A 19259-nucleotide genomic window follows, 5' to 3' on the forward strand; every position below is an offset into this window, starting at 1 on the left:
AAGCTAAATGCAAAGCACGTGAGACTGTCAAAATAAAACAGGAAGTGACAAGCACACAGAGACTCAGACAAAGACACGTGAGCTTGACACTAGGACATGGAAATGCACGACAAACTGGGGAGAAAAAACAGACTGGACAGGAAAAGGGGCGCAGACATGAAAGCAAGCAATAACCAAACTAGAACATAAGAAACACCCACGTGACAGGACCAAGAGACAGAGAGAGACACCAAAGACTGTTTACACACTGAGGACAGTGAGGAGGACACACCGAAAAAAGATGAAGAGACATGACCTGAAAGGGAGTTAAATTTAATAACAACTAAGAATTAGAAATGTAAGTGAACTCAGAGGCTCTCTTTAACTGAAGATCAGAATCTGAATATTCTGCAAAAATGACCTGAAAGACTAAACAAACTCAAAAACCTGGGTCAAAGGCCCAGGACTATGACAAATACAAAATTCACCCAAATATACTTCCTGTTTTTAAAAGTAAGTTTTGTAATTTGCTGAATGCAGGCTGAAGCAGTTCAAAGCGTGTCTTAGATGTTTGACAAGCTGATAATAAGGTAGAGCAAAACAAATACTAACCAATAGTAAGTAATTTGACAAAATGAAAAGTTAACAAAAAGTTAACATCAAAAACATGAAGTACATATGAAACATATGAATATATCAAAATAGCTATAAATAAATAAAAAGATAATAAAAGATAAAATACAATAAAATGTAAATAAAGGCAATATAAAATAAAACTCTTAAAAAACAATAAAGAAAAGCACAAAACGACATGTTTGATACAACAGGGAAAGTAAATAAAAAAAAATCTACTTAGGTTGTAATCTTTTGATTTATGTCTGAGAGACATAAAGTGCAGACAGGAGTGTGTTTGTACCGCACAGATACTGTGAAAGTGTAAATCCAGTTGTTTGGCTGGGAATACCGGCAGTTTTCCTTAGAGATGGGTTCCTTAAGGAACATCAGGTTGGTGGTCATTTTCATAAATATGTGTAGAAGTGTCAAAAATCAGTCCGTTTGGTTATGTTTATTTATGGGTCACAGAGGATCAAACACCTTAGATGGACTGTGTGTAGTACTGATAGGTCAAATATCTGCTCCTCATATTTGGTGACACTGCTTTGTATGAAAAGGCAGAAAACTTGAATTTCCCTAAAAGCAGGTGAAGATCATCAGATCATACCTCTAATTCATTTTCATTTTAAGCACATAGACCACAGATCCCAGTCTGTACATGTTGTCTGAGAATCTTAAAAAAACACTAGTCCAGCAGTTTATCTTCGTATTGTTTGGGTAAGCTCGGCTTTGTGAGGAGTTTATTCTTGTGCTCAAGAATAACGGAGGTCAGCAAACTAGGATGTGCAGTGACTCTGCAAGTGAAACAGTACTCCCTCTTCTGGTTTGAAACAACGGAGGGTGAGACGGATTACCTCGTCTCGAAACGTCAGGAGAGCAGGAAGGTGTCTGTGAGGGCTCCGGGAAGTGCAGAACACAAGGCCATGAAGAAGAAACTGGTAGATGGAAACAACAGACACATCAGATACATCTATCTATGGAACACATACTGTAACAAGAAAACAATTATTATTCATACAGTTTTATTTCCCATTAATCTAATATTTGCAAAAAAGGGCTGACTGATGTTACACACAGACATGTGAATAAGATATCACCAGTTACAGTTTTTCAGTACAGCATTTCACCAGCTTTCATAGGATTTGGTAGTATAATAGTTTGTTTGAATACTATAAAAAAGCTTGTCATGCAAAACTTGGCTGGTAAATGAAAAGCATCCAGTCCAAGGACATTTTTTCTCTTTCTCCACAAACACTTAAAACTGAAATATTTTCACATTAATAATCTTAGTTCCTCTACATGCTCCATGTTTACAAGAATAATTTCTACTCTGTAGTTGGCAGTACAATGGAGACCATAAATTAAATACATTTCTATATACCTGTCCCCTTGAAATAATTAATTTTAAATAATGACTAAAATTGAGTTTCTGTAGAATAAAGGAGCAAAAGAAAATGCAGTTTTGACTCAGTGCAATAATGAAATATTAAATGATCTAATAAAAACAATATTGAAGATGCTCTTTTTTCACTGTTGAGCTTGTTTTGCTAACACTTCCCATCCACACTGCATGTACTTACAGGTATCCTGATTAGGTATCCTGATCCTGGTAACATGATCAAAACCTAAACCAGTATCAGGAGTCCAGAAAAAAGTGTTAATGTAGCGCTTTCTATACCCACCATCCACCCCAACCTCCTCTAGGAGACATCAAAAGAAGAAAACCTCTTAGTAAAACAAAATCCTATCATCAATTGTGTTGCACAGCCACAGCTGAGTTGACTTTTCTTTCTGCCATCAATTTGAACGGTTTCCCTTATTCAGGGAAAATGAAAACAACGTAGGTTTTCTTTTTTTATGCACAACCAGTTGAAATTACTTGAAATAATGCCTAGGAACACACATAGTTTTATAACTGTTTGCTAATTCGAGCATTTACGTTGCACGTATTCTAACCCGGCTTCTCGGTTGAATAAAAGGTCACTTTTGTTCTCTTTTATAACCTGCAAACACACAGGAGACGCTTTTGGGTCCTCACGCTTTAAAATACCTCTTTTGTGTCAGGAATGTTCAGCGCAGTTCTTAGTTGCTGTTTGTGAAGTTGACCTCAATTTACGTTAAATGGCCCTTAGCTGTCAGATTATTTAGTCTCAAATTCATTATTCTACTCTTGCTTCTACTGCCAGTTTAATTTCAGATGTAAATGGACTACTTTAGTTTGATTTCTTTGATATGCATCGTGTGGCCACACACGCCATTCCTAACGGTTTATGCAAATCAGTGATTCTCAGCAACAGGCAAATGTACCCGAGGGATATTTCTACAGGAGCACAAAGACATATTGGATTATTAGATTAAATTCAAGAACTGAGTGGAAACTGACAAAAAAGGCTTAAAAGCATGATCAGAAGTTGAGCCTGAGCAATGAGTGATTCACAGATGAATGACCACTAATATATTTTCTTTTAGACCCCCTCAATCAGTGTAGTGGAGTAGTGGACCAGGAAACAGGGTTAGGGTCTCTTAGGGGATCTGAGAGCGTTAAAGTTATCAGCATTCTCTGAACAGAAATTAACTACTTTTTCTTCAAATTTGAGTAAATTTAAGAAAATAAAATGGCTGCATTTTAAAGCATCTTATAATTGATTAACAAAAGTCTTACATTTGTTAGAAATAAATTATCATTATGTGATTGCACTCCTATAAACTAAAAGCCAGATTGTTTCAGAAGTGGCTTGTTGATTGAGCTTCAGCAAATTAATAATTTTTAATTAGTTAATCCATTCCAGCTGCTTATCCAGGCTCAGTTTACACTAATTAAATTAATTATAACATTCATAATGATTGTTGTATACAGACAGGGAAAAAGCTATGATGCAATAATAAATAACTCTGGGCCAAATCATCCCATCATAGTTTCATACTTTGACCTCTATAATTGTAAACGTTCTGCCTAACTTACAATTTCACAAACAGCCTTCAGTTGTCTGTAAAAACTCTCTCGGTCTTCAGTTTTCTTTCCTTTCAGATGGGTTTTGCAATAAATTAAACTTTTGGTTGTTCTTGTGCAAGATGACGGTGCATCCAGTGAGATTGGAGGAATAACCAGACAAGATGCGTCCCCACATCTGAATTCATCCTGCTGCCGCCATCATCTGTTTCTAAAGACGAGTGAGATATTGCCAGACACACTCCTATTGTCACATGACCTCCATGTTTGACTGAGCAGCTAAAACAGTTCAGATTAAGCTAATTTCAGGTTTTCCTTTTTCTTGCTTTTGTCTCACTTTGGTTAAGATTCATTTTCCAGCTCACGTTGGTTCACATTGAAATGCATTGGGTCGGTTTCATTTTTCAGCTTAGAGAGTTTATATTGTGAAGGGCTGGATTTGAATCCAAATCAGAAACCTAAACCTAAAAGAGTCATTTTCAGTGCCCTATCCTATAGACTGATTGCAAGACTACAACTAGATACTTTTTGATTTTCCAAATTTATAGAAGAAAAACGCTTGAACACTGAACTGAAGGAGCATTTGCCTCATTTTTAAGAGGTTGTAGGGTTCAGGATGGGAATCATATGCCATGAAGTTTTTTTTTTTTTTAGGGTTTTCAGTTACAGTGAAAATTAGCACCCCATAAGAAATCAAAACAAATCATAAAATTATTCCAGCTTACAAAAAAAAACCCTATTTATAAACTATATGAAAATCCTCTAATACCAAACTATCAAATAAACAGTGTAAGCATGAAATAAAGAACAATAAGGGAAATTTAAACAGCAAAACTCTTTCAGTCATTATCGGGATCTTATGAGTGAAGGTTTTAAACATAGGTGCAATGATGGGTTTTTGTAATTTTGCTGTCCGAGACTCCTTGCTGATGAAGTGATTAAAGCTTTTTCCTGCCATCAACTGCATCTGTCATGATTTAATCTGAAATTACAATTTCCAAAGTATCAAAAACATTGAGTTTCACTCTCCCAGCACAATGTTTTGAAAGGGCATTGTGTGAATTTGTGAAAGTACATAACCACACAGATTCATACATGTATACCAAATGTCAAATCTCGAACTGATTTCACACATTTTTACCAATAAACAACAACAAAACCTGGTGCTAAAAAGCTGGCACCTTAAAAAAATGCGGGCTGATTCTCAAAAGGCGACGAGGCAAAACTGGCTCCACGTGGTGAGAAAAATTATCTTCTTCTCTCATCAATGATTCCTCCAGAGACTCTACTGGCTGATTCAGAAAGAACCAGTCCCCCTTTCATAAATGTTCAGGACCAAGGTATTAATCATTAATTCTTGAGGTTCAGCTTCTGTGATGAAGCAGTAATTGAGCAGCGAAAGTGTTCTGGTGGATTTGGAGATGAAAATACTCGAGGTACACACACTTCATCCACAGGAGTAATAAAAGAATAAAATATCAATCATACTTTTGGGAGAATAAACCCTCAAGCCTGCAAAACTTTTCAGACAGAGAAGCCGGTGTGAATTATTAAACCTGCATTGTGACAGACTGAATAAAGCAAAACGTGAAGAGACAACATGCATTTAAATTCAAGTGGAAGACAAAGACAGCTCAGGCTGTTACTGTCACTTCTCACTGGCGCACAGATGTGGTCGTAATTGTACCGTTTTATACAAGAGCCGCCTCGAAATGAAGAAACAGTTACAGTGCTTTGTTTTTTGGGGGGGTTACTCACGCGTATTATGATTTTTATATTCTCTTCTTCTTCTTCGAGGATATGGTAATTGGCTGCACTTAAGCAATTACACAAACAAAAAGCTAAGGAGCGTAGCGTATGTGCAGGCTTTTAGCTGGGTCATATTTTCCAACAGAGGCAGGGGAGGGGAAGAAAAAGGAAAAGCAAGCTGTGAGATGGAATTTCTCGTCATCCATCTCAGGGGCTGCCATTTCAACCGCCTCTCTGCCTTTCTTTGTGTCTTTCTCTGTCACTTTTCAGCAGCTATTGTTCTCGGTGGGGTGATTTTTCTCTTTCCTCTTCAGACACGATAAAGGAGTGCACAGTCATATCCCCTGCACAGCTTCAGCAAAACAAAGAGTTACAGTGAGAGAGGAGAACCAATTTCCATTGTCTCCACCCCAGAACACACACACACACACACACACACACACACACACAGATAAATGTATATATACAGCTGCAAGAAAAAATGTGAACCCTTTGGATTCCTGCAGTAAATATTCAAAATGTGCTCTGATCTTCATTTAAGTCACAATTTCATACAAACAGAGTGACTACACTGCAAATTCCTTGTAGCTTGACAAGATTTATTGTCTTAATTTTAGCCAGATTATCTTGTCCATCTTGTTTTGAACATTACAAGCTAGTTTCCAGTCTCATGTGTTAGATGATTAAACTTGTTTCAAGTATATATTACTTTTTTTCTTATTTAGTCAGTATATCTAAAAATGAACCATTTTACATTTATTTCAAGCAAAAATAGCTTTTAGATAGAGTGTAAAACAAAAATTATCTTGAAATAAGAAAGTCACTCATTGGAAGGTATTTATTTCAGGTTTTTAAAGAAAGGACATCTTCAAGGTTATATTTTGTCATAACATAGACTCTGTTTCTGAAATTGACTGGGTAATATGACGTAAAATCAAGTAGGTCTTCAACATCAGTCAGTTCAGTTGCTTGGGCAAGGTTGGGAATTGCAATTTCATAGGCAAGAAAGTCTTTGTTGAAACCCAAGGTTTCATACACCTGGTATTCAAAACAATAAAGTACACTATTAACAATAATAATGTTTTTTACAAGTCCAAAGATAGGGTTTAAACCATTTGCTGAAATGAGTATAAGAGACCTGTCACAGATGTATTTGTTTCCATGTAAAATAAGCCACTTTACGCTAACGGCATGATGTATAGCATCTTCAATCCCCAAAAAATCTACAACCTTTGATTGCAAATGGTCCATATTAGCAACCTCTGATATAGGACCTAGTTCTTTCTCATTTACAAATATCGGATGCTCAGTTCCTGCTTCACTTTGGCAACACTCCAGCAGCTGATTGTGGTTTACAAGAGACTTGCACACATTCTTAAAGTTTAATTTGGATGACCATTGTTTAAAAAAAACTGTGTTTAGACTCGAATCTCATGCACATATGACGTATTACAGGTCCCCGGGCAATAATTTGAGAGGGAAGATGCAGCATGTAATGTTGCTTTGGGATTACATTTTTTTCTGGGAATAGTTGCCTGAATTGTTTAAGATGATCTTCTATCATTTTTTTTAGTTTGGACACAGTTTGTAAAGACACAACTGGGGCAAAAAGTATTTTAACAATTTCAATTAAATCCAAAATAAACTGGATAAAGGGATTTTTCTCTACAACACTGTACAATAAGAATGGCAAAATCTTGATCAATATAAGCATTTGTCCAGAGGATTGTTTGAGTCTGTTGTCACTTGAAGCTAAAGTAGCAATACTAATTGGTGAAGGCTTGTCACGTATGTCCACTGATGAAAAAGGAAAGTTCTGCATGGCAGAATTAAACAAGTCCAATTCCAAATTTCCAGATAAAACAAGGTATTTCAACACACACTTAATTTCCATTGGTGCCACTCCTTCAAGAATTACATGCATAATATCCTGTGGCATCTGCTCTATGAGATTAAAACCTGGGAAATCAACTAATTTGCTTTGTCTATTTATGCCAAAAGTCGTTTTGAGCGAGGATTTCAAAAATTCAGTAGTTGCCCTTTCTATTTCAATGCACTGCCTAATGTGTCCGTCCAATGTCCGTCTGGTGAAACTATGTTCATTGAAATTTTCTTGCATTTCATCAAAAGTACACTCACAATGACGACATTTGCTATACGCAAAACCAACTCCTTCCTTAAATCCTGCAAGCTCATGCTGGGCCAGAGTGTCTCCACACACAGCAACAACTGCTCCATTTAAATAAAATTCCCCATTGACAGTGTTAATCATAACACCATCGTACAGTAACTTCAAGTCCTCATTGATTCTCCGCAGTATTATATCTACCCCACACTCATCTATGTCCCTAGACTTTGCGATTGCGAGAAGTCTGATGGAAGCCAACTTTGATCTAAACTTAGGGTCTATGTTGCCTAAGGTGTAATAAAACATTAGTAGTTTATTTACACTCGCACGTGACCCTAGGGGGTTACACATTTCTCTTTCTCATCTATTCATCTCATCAGAATAGAGTATCAGTTGTAAAGCAGAGTTCTTCTTTGAAAACAGTGGGTGGGTTTTGAAAATAATTCCATCATTAATGTCATACAAAAAACTGGCGTTGGCATGTCAAATAGTCTTGAATTGGATAATAGCTGTTTCAAACTTTCAATCAAAGGAATGTAGTAGAAAGACTTGTTTTTGATTGCAAGAACTCTCGATTCTCCCTTTTTAACTCTACAGGCATACTTGGAAATGATGATCTCCTCAGGTGTGACAGGGTTGAAATGCATCTGTGTTACACGGTCCTGTAGGTTTGAAGCTGCACATATGGGAAAGGGATCCTGAAAGTTGTCCAGTGTTGAAAGAACTTCTTGTTGTAAAGGTCCATTGCTGTCAGGTTGCCTTTCAAGGATGGTCTTTATTTTTCCCCTCAAGGACATCAGAAGAGCTGTTTGATACTGTTGAACACCAAGGACAATGTTGTTGACACTCCTCTGATGGGGGAAAAAAAAAACCACATCAGAGACATGAAAACGTAAATAGAAAATATAACAGAAGCAAAATGCAACTCTATTTCTTTAGCTCAAATTAATGAGCCACTGAATGTTGTAATTTACCAGTGGAGCAGTAGAAGAAGAAATCAGCCAATAATTGGCATTGTTTTGCATGACATGCCACATGCATGACTCACGTGGCACAAACACATTGCACCGAGCAAGATGGAGGAGCATGAAAGGTTACAACAGAAAAAGTGAACAAATGATTACCTCATTTATTTTTTTTTATGTAATTCTACTTCATTTGTCTTTTATGCCTAAAAGTGAACACATTTTACACTGTTAAGCCTATTTTAAACTGTTGAGTGTGCCCAGAGTTACATACATTGCAGTGAACTGCACAACTCTTGTGCTTAACTTCTTCGTAATGTACATTTGTTCTTAATAACTTATATAGGTGAAAGTAATAGCTGAATAAAACCAGCGATGAAAAACAATCAATTAGTTGCAAAGATAGTGGACAGATTATGAAAAAAAATCATTAGTTGCAGCCTTACATTGAACCAGACATATTAACAAGTTAACAATGACACCCCCATAATATCAGATGAAGCAGTACCTGTGATAGGTGGCATTGCTCCCGCACACCAATAGCAAATGCAGCTGCGCATCTGGCAAGATCAACAGTTTCTCTTTTACCCTACAGGACAAAACGAAAAACAATTGTGTAAGAAAAATGACTCACTCAGAATGTGTTTCAAATTCCACCAGATGCAAAACAAAACAAAGAAATATTCCAAACTGTTGTACATTTTTGCTATGAAAAGATTCATACTACAATGGATAGCTAATGAAGCTGCAAATGTTATGAACAATTTAAGAGTTATTTAATGAAACTTAACCAATCTTTATGGTATCTACTCTGAAGTTAACTGAAAGAAAAATTTGAAAGCTGCTTGGTTCATGGAGCATCTAACAACAACCAAGGCAGGTACACAACACTGGTAAATAATGAGTTAATTTATTATGTTTAAGTATGGTAACTAAGCCTACATTGTTGTGCAAGCCTGAATTTCAGCGGATTCATACATTTGAAATTCAGCACTGGCCTTCATACCTATTAAAATATTCTAATCAAGTAGTTTATCTTAGAAAACACATAACTTTAAAACTATAATCTTCACTTGAACTGAGTACATTTTCTCTAGTTAGGCTTTACTACGGTTTTACTAAAGCTGAATTGGGGTAACTGTGCTTGGTTAAGGTTAAACAACACACATACATTTAAAAATTCGCGCGCGTACACACAGAAACACATAAAGTACATTACCTGATTCTGACGAGGTGTTTGAAGCTCAGCTGCGTCTTGCTCCATCACGTTCTGACTTTCCTGTCGCTCCTCCTCCAACACCTCCGATGTTACTGGGGGGTCTAGTGGTGGTGGCTCTACTTCAGTGCCATTGCCATTGCTAACAGTTTGTCTGGGTTCGGCAGTATAGTCGGCAAAAATGGCTGTACCAAAATTTTCGCCTCCTAATTAGGGCTGCCACGATTAGTCGACTAGTCACGATTACGTCGACGATTTTGATAGTCGACGCGTCGTTTGAAGCTTTGTAAGATCACAAAAGACTCAGGAATAAGTAGTAGGATTTAAGAGTGTAATAACGGACTGAAACAGAAGATGGCAGCACTGCATGTACAAGGATGCCAGCTGCCGTTAAACCCCGAAGAAGAAGTAGCTCTGTCCCAGAATTCATAGCGCAGCCCAGCTCAGTTTCCAACAATGGCGGCAGCTAGTTAGTTTTAAAATTTCTCTTATTACTCTTTCTAGGTCACAAAATAAACGTTTAACATATTTTCAGGCGAGAATGTAGCCGTGTAAACTTCAAATATCTGGACAGTTTATCAAGACACCACATATTTTCAAAAGCGCTCTGACATTTTCGGAGACGTCTGTTACCCACTAGCTCGATAGCTAGCCGGGGTTTAACGCTCACTAGAGCCCGTGAGAACACCGGACTCCGGGCAAACCATTTTCAAAACCACCGCCGTCTTTCACTACTCAGGTGAAACATGATATATAAGTCACTTAAATAACTTAAAAATGTTATTGTTTGGCTTTTTCCAGTATTTTATTTGTTCCTGAGTAAATCGGTTTGGCTGAGATTAAAGTTATAGTTTTTACACAGCTGAATAAACGTCAAGCAGACAACTGATTATTAGAAGTGTGAGATGCTCGAGAATATACTCCGGTGTCCTGTTATATTTTAGATATCAATGAGCAATCTGCAAATTTCTTTAAAATGTAATAAACTATCATCTTACCTTTATTTTTAGTTAGCACATACCTTAAACACTTAAAGCTATAAGCTAATGATCGTTATATAAGAGCAGATGCTGCTGGTGCAATAAGCTGTACATTTTACGTCCAATGGATGCATGATCTGGCAGCCCTAGTCAGCATAATCTTATTGATGAAATTCAATGACACAAATCTGGGTGAGTAAAAGTTCACCGGGCAATATTGTATAACCCTTTCAGACCTCAGCCTGGCTGTCTGGACATTTCTTTTCTGTTATAGCTTTAAAAAGGGTAAAAATATTGAACAATCAAAACGATTCTTTGACGTGAATCAATTTGATTCTCATGGGACTGAATTAAGATTCAACTTTTCAAATGTTTTTAACATAACACTAATTGTAAACATTTGTCTTGCAGGTGACTGAGCAATGGAGAAGCTGGATGATGTAACAGTATCTGTCCTTAAAGGTTATATTTGATAATATATTTGTGTATATATATGTGTGTGTGTGTATACATACATACAGTTTAACTGGTGTTTGTCTTTTTGTTAGCTGCAAGCATTGACGAGCGCATGCTTTTAACATTGACCCGTGATGATCTGAGGGACCTTTTTTCTGGGCCTGAGCACTTTCTCAGAAGAAAACATGTGTGGTCAATAATTCATCCTGAGGTATTATGTAAAAAATATTTAGTTCAACTAATCTCCAGAAAGTATGCTTTTATTTTAGCAGTACTTGACATTTTTATTTTCTCACCCTAAACCAGGAAGACCATCCGCTACCACAGAAACCTGAAACAACTTCTTCACCCAGGGTAGTTGCAACAGGCCCTCCAACTGCTGATGCTAATGTAAGCCAGCTGAAAATCTTGCAGCTCCCCAGTCCTCCGGAATATGTTGTGTACACCGACAGTGAGTTGGAGCAATGCTGAAAGAGTTACCTGGAGTTGGCCTGCTCCGGCAGGGAACAGGCATGCGTCATGTCAAAAGAACTGAGATGCAGATTGGTGAGAAATACAATCACAAGTATGGTGTCCCTTTTGAGAGCAAGCCAAGGCCAAATGGAGCGATACCCCTCTAAGACCGAAATCACTGCAATGGCTAAAAAAGTTGTGGAATATTATCCTATGCTGCAGGATAATGATGCAAGCGTAAAACACGTAAGTTCTTGTATTTGTGTCTCATTATATAAATCATTTTGTTTTGTTCAGGGCGCATGATATATATGTATTTTCACCAGGAGAGCATTAATGCCAAGTTACAAAAAAGGCTGCAAAATATGAAAACCCCAGTAAAAAGGCAAGGACCAACACCGGAGAGGGGACGGCCCAAGAGAAGGCTCACTGACCTCTCCCCAAGGGATGAAGAAGCTGATGATGAAGATGCTGATCGCAGTTCTTCCAGTGGTGCATCTACTCTGTTATCACCTGTCAGAAATTCTGACGATGCCTCCACTTCATGTGAGTACATACATGTAATTTTGTAAAATGGTTATCAACACACAGCCAGTAGTAGCTAATGTTTTGTGGAAGTCTACTTCAGTAACAATGAAAAACCAAAATGCTCTTGTACTTCTCTCTATCTTAGCTGACAAGGATAGTCGGCAAATACAAGCAAGACATTACAAAACATTACAAGAAATGTGCAAGAAGGCAAAACCAAACCAAGAAGATGTGTCCCAGCTATTAGACCTCGAGTTTGAAGCCAGAAGATCCTTCATTGACTCAGACACCATGAAAGAGGAGAACAGAGCTCACCTCATCTTGGATGCATATCCATGCTTTAAAGAATTGCATCATGTAAGTTTTTGGAAGAGTTAATCAATAATCAGTTTAATTTCAAATATATTTGGTGTGGTAGTAAAGTTATTTTGATTTTATTTTTTTAAACCTATTGTAGGCATTGGGTGAGCTTCGCAGAATTTTGGATCCGCACAACAACAAGTTCATCAGTCAAGTAAAACTGAGATGGGAAGAATTCTGCTCCAGGGTAGAGTTCTACGGTGTGTCAAAGAAGGCAATGAATCCACCAATGACCATGGACAAAAGTAAGTTTTACCATTTGAATACAAAGTTCTCATCCTTTAAAATTTATGTTTATGCTTTGTCCAGCTGAAGCCCACCTTGCACTGATGAAGGCTCTTCCAACGCTCTTTCCCACACCTGCCCATCCACCAAAAAAGATGGGGAATGCTTCTGAAGCATTTCTACATGTCCTGAAGGTAAGTTTTATAAAATTTGCTTATAAAGATCTACAGAAAATTTGGCAAACGAAATATTTCGGTCAAACATGACTCAAAAATGCTTTTTCGGTTTCAGCCGAAAGACTTAAATCTATAATTTATTGTTTTCATTAATTTATAACGTATTTAATGTACACAAGTGTGGTCACATAAGGAGTCGCTTGACACTGATAAACCATAAGTCAAAACTACTATAAAATGGGTGTAACCAACAAAGAACAAGATAATGACGTCTCCGACGTTATGACCAAATCCCAGCAAAAAAACATACAATTAACATAAGATGTTAACTGTCATGTCTTTTGTGTCTTGCAGCCTACAGACGATCCAGATGCTTTCCTCCAGAAACGAAGCTTGTCATGTCCAGTAGTGATGTTCGATGGCTGCAAGTGTGTCATTGCTGTTGGTAATTTACCAGTTACAACATTTGACAAAGAAAAACTTGGTGAGGCTATGATATATGTGATGGCATACTTTTATGCACTCCATCTGACTTACCCCAAATGCGTGGCAACCCTGCTGTCTGTCATTCAGACAGAAGTTCTCCAGGATGCCATTCATGAGCGTGACACTACATCATCTTACAGAAAAGCCCTGGCAGAATGGCATGCATTTATTGGAAAGTAGTGTGTAAATTTCAGATAAGATTAGGAGAGGGCACTTCTGTTTTGTTTTTTCAATCTGGGTCTTATTTCTAAAATGGAAAATGTTCATTTACTCACCCAGACAAGTTTTGTGGTATTTGGTGTCATTCGGAAGAAATTTGAATCTTTGTGGTCTTCCTATGTCACTCGTCAATTTTAATGGCAATGGCGAAACCTCTAAGGCTGTTGAAATGTTGAAACCACTTAAACAAACTCATAATGTTGGACCTGTACTGTTCAATTGTATCTTTATTATCTGCAGGTTATTGTTAAAGTGGACAAATAAAGATGGACACTTTTGCTCTGTTTCAGTTTTGTTTTGTCCTTAATCAGCAATGTAATCTTAAAGTAGTGTTTAGCTAAATTTAAAAAGAAGATATCTTTAAAATGATTTAATGTACTAGTTTTTAGATTATTTGCCTTGATTTGTTTGTTAGAATAAGTGTTTTATGCCTATTTTCAGATTTAATTTCTTCAACATTTTACTTAGAACAAGTGGTTAAAGCTTATTTTAGGTTTCAAGCCATGATTGGTTGCCTGGAATAAGTGTAAAAGACTTATTTTTAGCTTTATTATCTTTATTTGTGGCCTACAATAAGTGGTTAAAGCTTATTTTAAGTTTCAATTCTTCTGATTTGTTCCCTGAAATAAGTGTAAAAGACTTATTTTTAGCTTTATTTAAATCTAGATATTGTTCTTATTTCAAAAAATCTTATTAAGAAAAAAACACTTACCCCATGGGCAGATAATTTCACTTGTTTTAAGCAAATCTTCACCAAAAATAAGTGTATTTTTCTAGTATTAAGGAGGTGGGTTTTTGCAGTGTAAAGTAAAAACACAGAATCAGTGATGTGACTCATGTCTTCAGTGAACACACTGAGTAACCGTCAGGGTGGAAAAAGTCTTGAATCTAGTAACTCTAGTTTAAACAGAACTTTTTGACCATCTGCTTAAACAAGTAGTATAATTAGACTGTTGTTTAGATGATTTCTGATCATAGATTCTGGATCAGATCAAGACCTGAGGAGTTTCCTGGCCATGGATCCATAATGTTAATTCGATAATCTCTGAACCACTTATCTGTAACTTGGTGCTTCATTATGTTGAAAGACCTTGGTCTTTAGTGTGGTCAGTCCTTAAAAAGCAGGTGGACCAGCACAAGCCCAAAAGCTGGAGGTCTGATAAGGCAGGAATGGACCTCCATTAGTCATTTAGCCCAGAAGCTGATCTCTAGCATGCCTTGGAGAACTTTCAATTCAATTCAATTCAATTTTATTTATATAGCGCCAAATCACAACAGCAGTCGCCTCAAGGCGCTTTATATTGTACAGTAGATACAGAGAAAAACCCAATAATCATATGACCCCCTATGAGCAAGCACTTTGGCGACAGTGGGAAGGAAAAACTCCCTTTTAACAGGAAGAAACCTCCGGCAGAACAAGGCTCAGGGAGGGGCGGCCATCTGCTGCGACCGGTTGGGGTGAGAGAAGGAAAACAGGATGAAAGACATGCTGTGGAAGAGAGAAAGAGATTAATAACAGATATGAATCAATGCAGAGAGGTCTATTAACACATAACTGCACGAGTAAGAAGGGTCAACACAGTAAAAACTGACGTTTGCATGAATTGTGTTTATTGGCCAATAGAACTCAAAAGTTATGAAATGCCTATGATTGTCCTTCATAGAAACGTGCACAAAGCATAAACATAAAAAACTGTGGCTTCAAAGTGTCTCATACTTCAAAGACTTGTGGTCATGACTATGGCTGTTAATTTGGAGCAAATTCAGAGTAAAGGTTCAATAAACATAAAGATTATTCTAGCATACGTGTTCAGGTGTGGTTCACAGTAGGTGTGGTCTTCACTTCCTACTGCCCAAAATAGATGTAGCACTGCTTTCCTTATGAAGCAGCCACTATTTTCAATGGGAATTTGATCGCATGAGAACATATCGACCAAAACCATTGATCAGTTGACCCTGAGACTACATACCTAATTGATTCTAAGTCTGAGCTTCATCACTGTCAGAATTAGACAAACACAAGTTGACTAAACCAATAACAGATAAGCAATTTCACGTCTTCATTCGGCAGGCTGAGTAATCACTCAGTCAGGCTGGAAAACACCAGTGGACTCTTGTATTTAGTAAATTGTGGTTTTCATACAGCAACAATAACCTCCATCAAATATTTCCTTGAATAACTCAAACTGTTTTGTTAGAGGACTAATGTTCTACTTCCATTGTGTTTCATATTTATGCGACTGGCACTGCAATGGGCTGTTGACCTGTGTGTCCAGGTCCATGTGGTTGGAATACACCTGGGATGTTGTGACTGTAAAGCCTTCTTTAGGTCATGTCACTGGACTTTGACTTGGACATCCAAAAACTTGAACTTTATGCTTATTTGTCCACATAATGGAAATCTATCCAGTATTTTTTGGGGACTTTCACCTTCCCAGAGAGTGAAAACAAAGAAAAACAACAAAAGTACTGATGCAGTATCTGATCTCTGGTGTAATAAGTCTTAACAAATGCCAAGATACCCTCCAATGCAAACCTGTTAACTTTTTTTTTTCCAGTGTTGCAGTAGTTGATGCATCAAGGGCCAATGATTTCACAATGGCGACTATAACACCACCTGGATCCAACCAGGTAGTTTTTGGGAGGTCGTTAGCACAATTACTTGAAGTCAAAGTGAATCAGACAAGAAGTGTACAACTGACTGGCCAGTTTGGTATGATTGTTTGTATATGGGTAAATGAAGCCAAAGTTTTCAGTTTATAAGGAATTGTTTTAGTTTAAATGCTCTCATTAGTCCGATTATGGTACGTGTTTCTGGCCTTTTGTATTTGCCACTGTTGCCCCAGTGAACCATGGTGCACAATAAAACTAACGTGGCCAGTGAAAGCTGCGTGTTGGTGTTGTTTTGTGGTTTGTGGACACAATTGTATGGTTGTGATGTTTTTTACAGTAATATATTGGTGGAGAAGTGACTGATTATGCAGATGAAATTGTTGCAACATCATGAAAAAATGTGACTTTCTTTGGAATAAAAGTGTGTATTTTAATTTGTTCAACTTGTGTACAAGTGCTGACCTGCACCCAGTATAAACAATGACAGGGCTGCGGTGGCTGTTTATGTAAGACACAACCAGTGTGGTGACCATAATGGGCCCATTACTGTGTTAAGGACAAAAAAGCACCACATCACTGGTCATTCTCAACTTTTTGTCCTGTCTTCCTCCTCTCATGCCAACTGGTTGCAACAGGTTGCCCCTCACTGAGTCTGGCTATACTCGGGGTTTACTTCTGTTAAAAGGAAGTTTTTCTATCCTACTCTCACCAAGTTCTTGCTCATAGTAGGAGTTGTACAATTTTTTGAATTTTCTTCGTTCTGCTGTTTGACTGCAGCCCAAGAATCATGGTACAAATCTTCGATATTTGATTTATTTGATCAAATTGTCAAACTCTTACCTTGCTTTCAGGGCTCTTCTAGGCACATAAAACACCTCAAAAATTAATTCCTTCTTGACATCAGGGAATTAAGTCTCAACCACACGAACCATGCTGCTGCAGAATAATTCATCCCCTGTGAATTCATGACGTGTTGCGGCTGTAAATGCAAGACCTCCATGGATGTTACACAACCTATCAAGATACAGAAGGAACTATTTCCTTTTTCATTCAGCCAACGAAAATGGGGGAATGAAGAGACCATTCAGAAATTTGCCTGTGAATGACCAGAGATGGGTAATTTAAAAATTCCCCCCAGACAGTGATTGGACAGATACGACACGTCTATTTATGAGACGTCTGTGATAATTCTGGGCTCCTTATTCTCACCGGATCTGGACAGCATTTGAAAATGATATCCTGTCCTAAGGTGGGCAATGTAATGATGGCTAATGGAGGCAGCAGCCGAGCCTGTTTATCGGCTGTCATTTCCTGCTATGGCTCTCTGTCTGCATCTTTTTTATTATTATTTCATGTTCCCCGTATTACATGAGAGATGAGAAGAAATGGCCCAGTATTAGTCCTCCTGTCCATTCTGTCGCTCTCCTTCAGGCTCTCTGCCACTCTTAATTACTCATCTTAGCCACTCACTTTCTCTTTTTTCCACCAATGGAGATATGGTAAAGTTGGCATAATGACATTGCTTCAATTCTGGGTCTTCATTCATAAGTCACAGCGCACCAACCAAACATGGATAAGAAACAGAAAATGGAAGGCAACAAATGGCCGATCAATTCAGTTTAATTTCTGTAATTTATCGAACTTAAAATTGTTCTTGTTGAATTATTTCAAGAAGGAATAACAATATTTAACATGAACACATAGGAGTAAATGCAAACAGCAGAAGTAAAGTTTGCTATTTTAAAATGTAATCCTCAATTCAGATTTTACTGATGGTCACTATGAGACTGGGAACATCAATATTACCTTTGTTTTTGGTTAATTTGCCTTAAATTCCCTCCAGTATACATTGCATTGATGCCACAAAGTACTAGGATGAGTTTTTGTTATGTGTTAACCAATTTTAGATTTATTGCATGAATGGACGATTAAAGATGAGAAGTTTTCCCACCTTTCACTTTAACAAGAGTCATGCTTTCAATTTTTACTTTAAATGCTTTTAATTTCATCTACAGTTGAGGTGCTTCATGCATCTGACAGCGATCCCTCCTACGTGAGGTGTTCCAGACATTTCCTATCGAGAGGATGCCCCAAGGTAGATGCAGGACATGCCAGAGAGATTCTATCTTTTGGCTGGTCTGGGAACGCCTCGGTTTCCTCCGGATAAGCTAAAAGAGGTGGCTGGGGAGAAGGAGATCTAACAAACTAAACAGCCATCACAGATATCAATCAGTGGTTCAAATAGAAAATGCAAAATGCTGTCTATTTTGTGTTTATGTCATTTTCATTCTTTAGTTCTTGTTGTGTCATTTGATTGCTGGTTCCTGAGTTTTGCCACCAGTTGGGATTACTTTTTGTTCTAGTGTTTGTTTTGATTTGATGGTTTTAAATGAAGTTCCTTTTTGAGTTTATTATTTCTTCTTGTGCTTATAGTCCTCTCGGTCTTGCCTTTGTCATCATGTTTAATGTGAGTCTTATCTCTACTGTTAATTCTCTTCTGTTTATTTCCTGTTTTACTTTGAAGGTTAGATTTCTTTCACGTCTGGTTGTACAAACTTCCGAGTTTGTGGTTGTCCTCTCCTGATTACCTCGGCCTGCTGTTGATCCTGTTGATTCCTGTTTTACCAACTAGAATTTGCTATTTATGGACTCAGCTATCTGCTATTAAAGCTCACTTTTTTGGGGAAAATTCCCCCTCTTGTTTGCTGCATTTGGGTCCTTATCTCTACACCACATATCGTGTGAGAATTATACAAATTTATAATAATGGAGACAGAAACAAATGAAAGATATTACACCTTGTGTCAGTATAATAAAGAAGGATCAATAAAGAATATCTGAACATGAGAATGGATCAAATTTTTAATTGGAAAAATCATCCCTTTATGGTGTTTGTTGACTGCAACAAATGGTACCAATTCCTAATGTTAAAAGTATATGTTAGCTGAAGATTCACTTTGAATTCAGTCAGTAGGTTTGATCCTGAAGAGACCGTGAATATTTGTTGAAAATGTAACATGATCTCATGCAGTAGTTGTGATATTTCAGTTGCAAGCTGACTAATAATGCCACTTTATGAGCTCCACTAAGGGTAATAATTGTGCTTTGATGCTGCTTCCTCTCTCATTTGCTTCACTTTAATCATTCACTGCAGACACGCA

At 37.4% G+C, this 19259-nt stretch overlaps 1 protein-coding gene and 1 pseudogene across 2 annotated transcripts; one reads left to right on the top strand and one right to left on the bottom strand.

Moving 5' to 3' along the window:
• Positions 1–6380: 6380 nt before the first annotated feature.
• LOC146370377 (uncharacterized) lies at positions 6381–11559 on the bottom strand (annotated as a pseudogene). Its single transcript, XR_014802881.1, has 4 exons — positions 11519–11559; positions 9606–9756; positions 8895–8975; positions 6381–8272 (listed from the first exon to the last, which is right to left on the bottom strand). The product of XR_014802881.1 is annotated as an uncharacterized LOC146370377 (transcript).
• On the top strand, positions 9880–13782 carry LOC146370378 (uncharacterized). The gene is made up of 8 exons (XM_084908611.1): positions 9880–11044; positions 11131–11249; positions 11345–11737; positions 11818–12037; positions 12165–12376; positions 12477–12624; positions 12689–12798; positions 13135–13782. Exons 3-8 carry the CDS (start codon positions 11558–11560, stop codon positions 13444–13446), a joined length of 1182 nt encoding a protein of 393 aa, XP_084764737.1. The 5' UTR covers positions 9880–11044; positions 11131–11249; positions 11345–11557; the 3' UTR covers positions 13447–13782.
• The last annotated feature ends 5477 nt before the right edge of the window (positions 13783–19259 follow it).

This window comes from Perissodus microlepis, chromosome 16, assembly GCF_051167445.1.
Source record: "Perissodus microlepis isolate ML-2025 ecotype Zambia chromosome 16, ASM5116744v1, whole genome shotgun sequence".
Taxonomy (NCBI): domain Eukaryota; kingdom Metazoa; phylum Chordata; class Actinopteri; order Cichliformes; family Cichlidae; genus Perissodus; species Perissodus microlepis.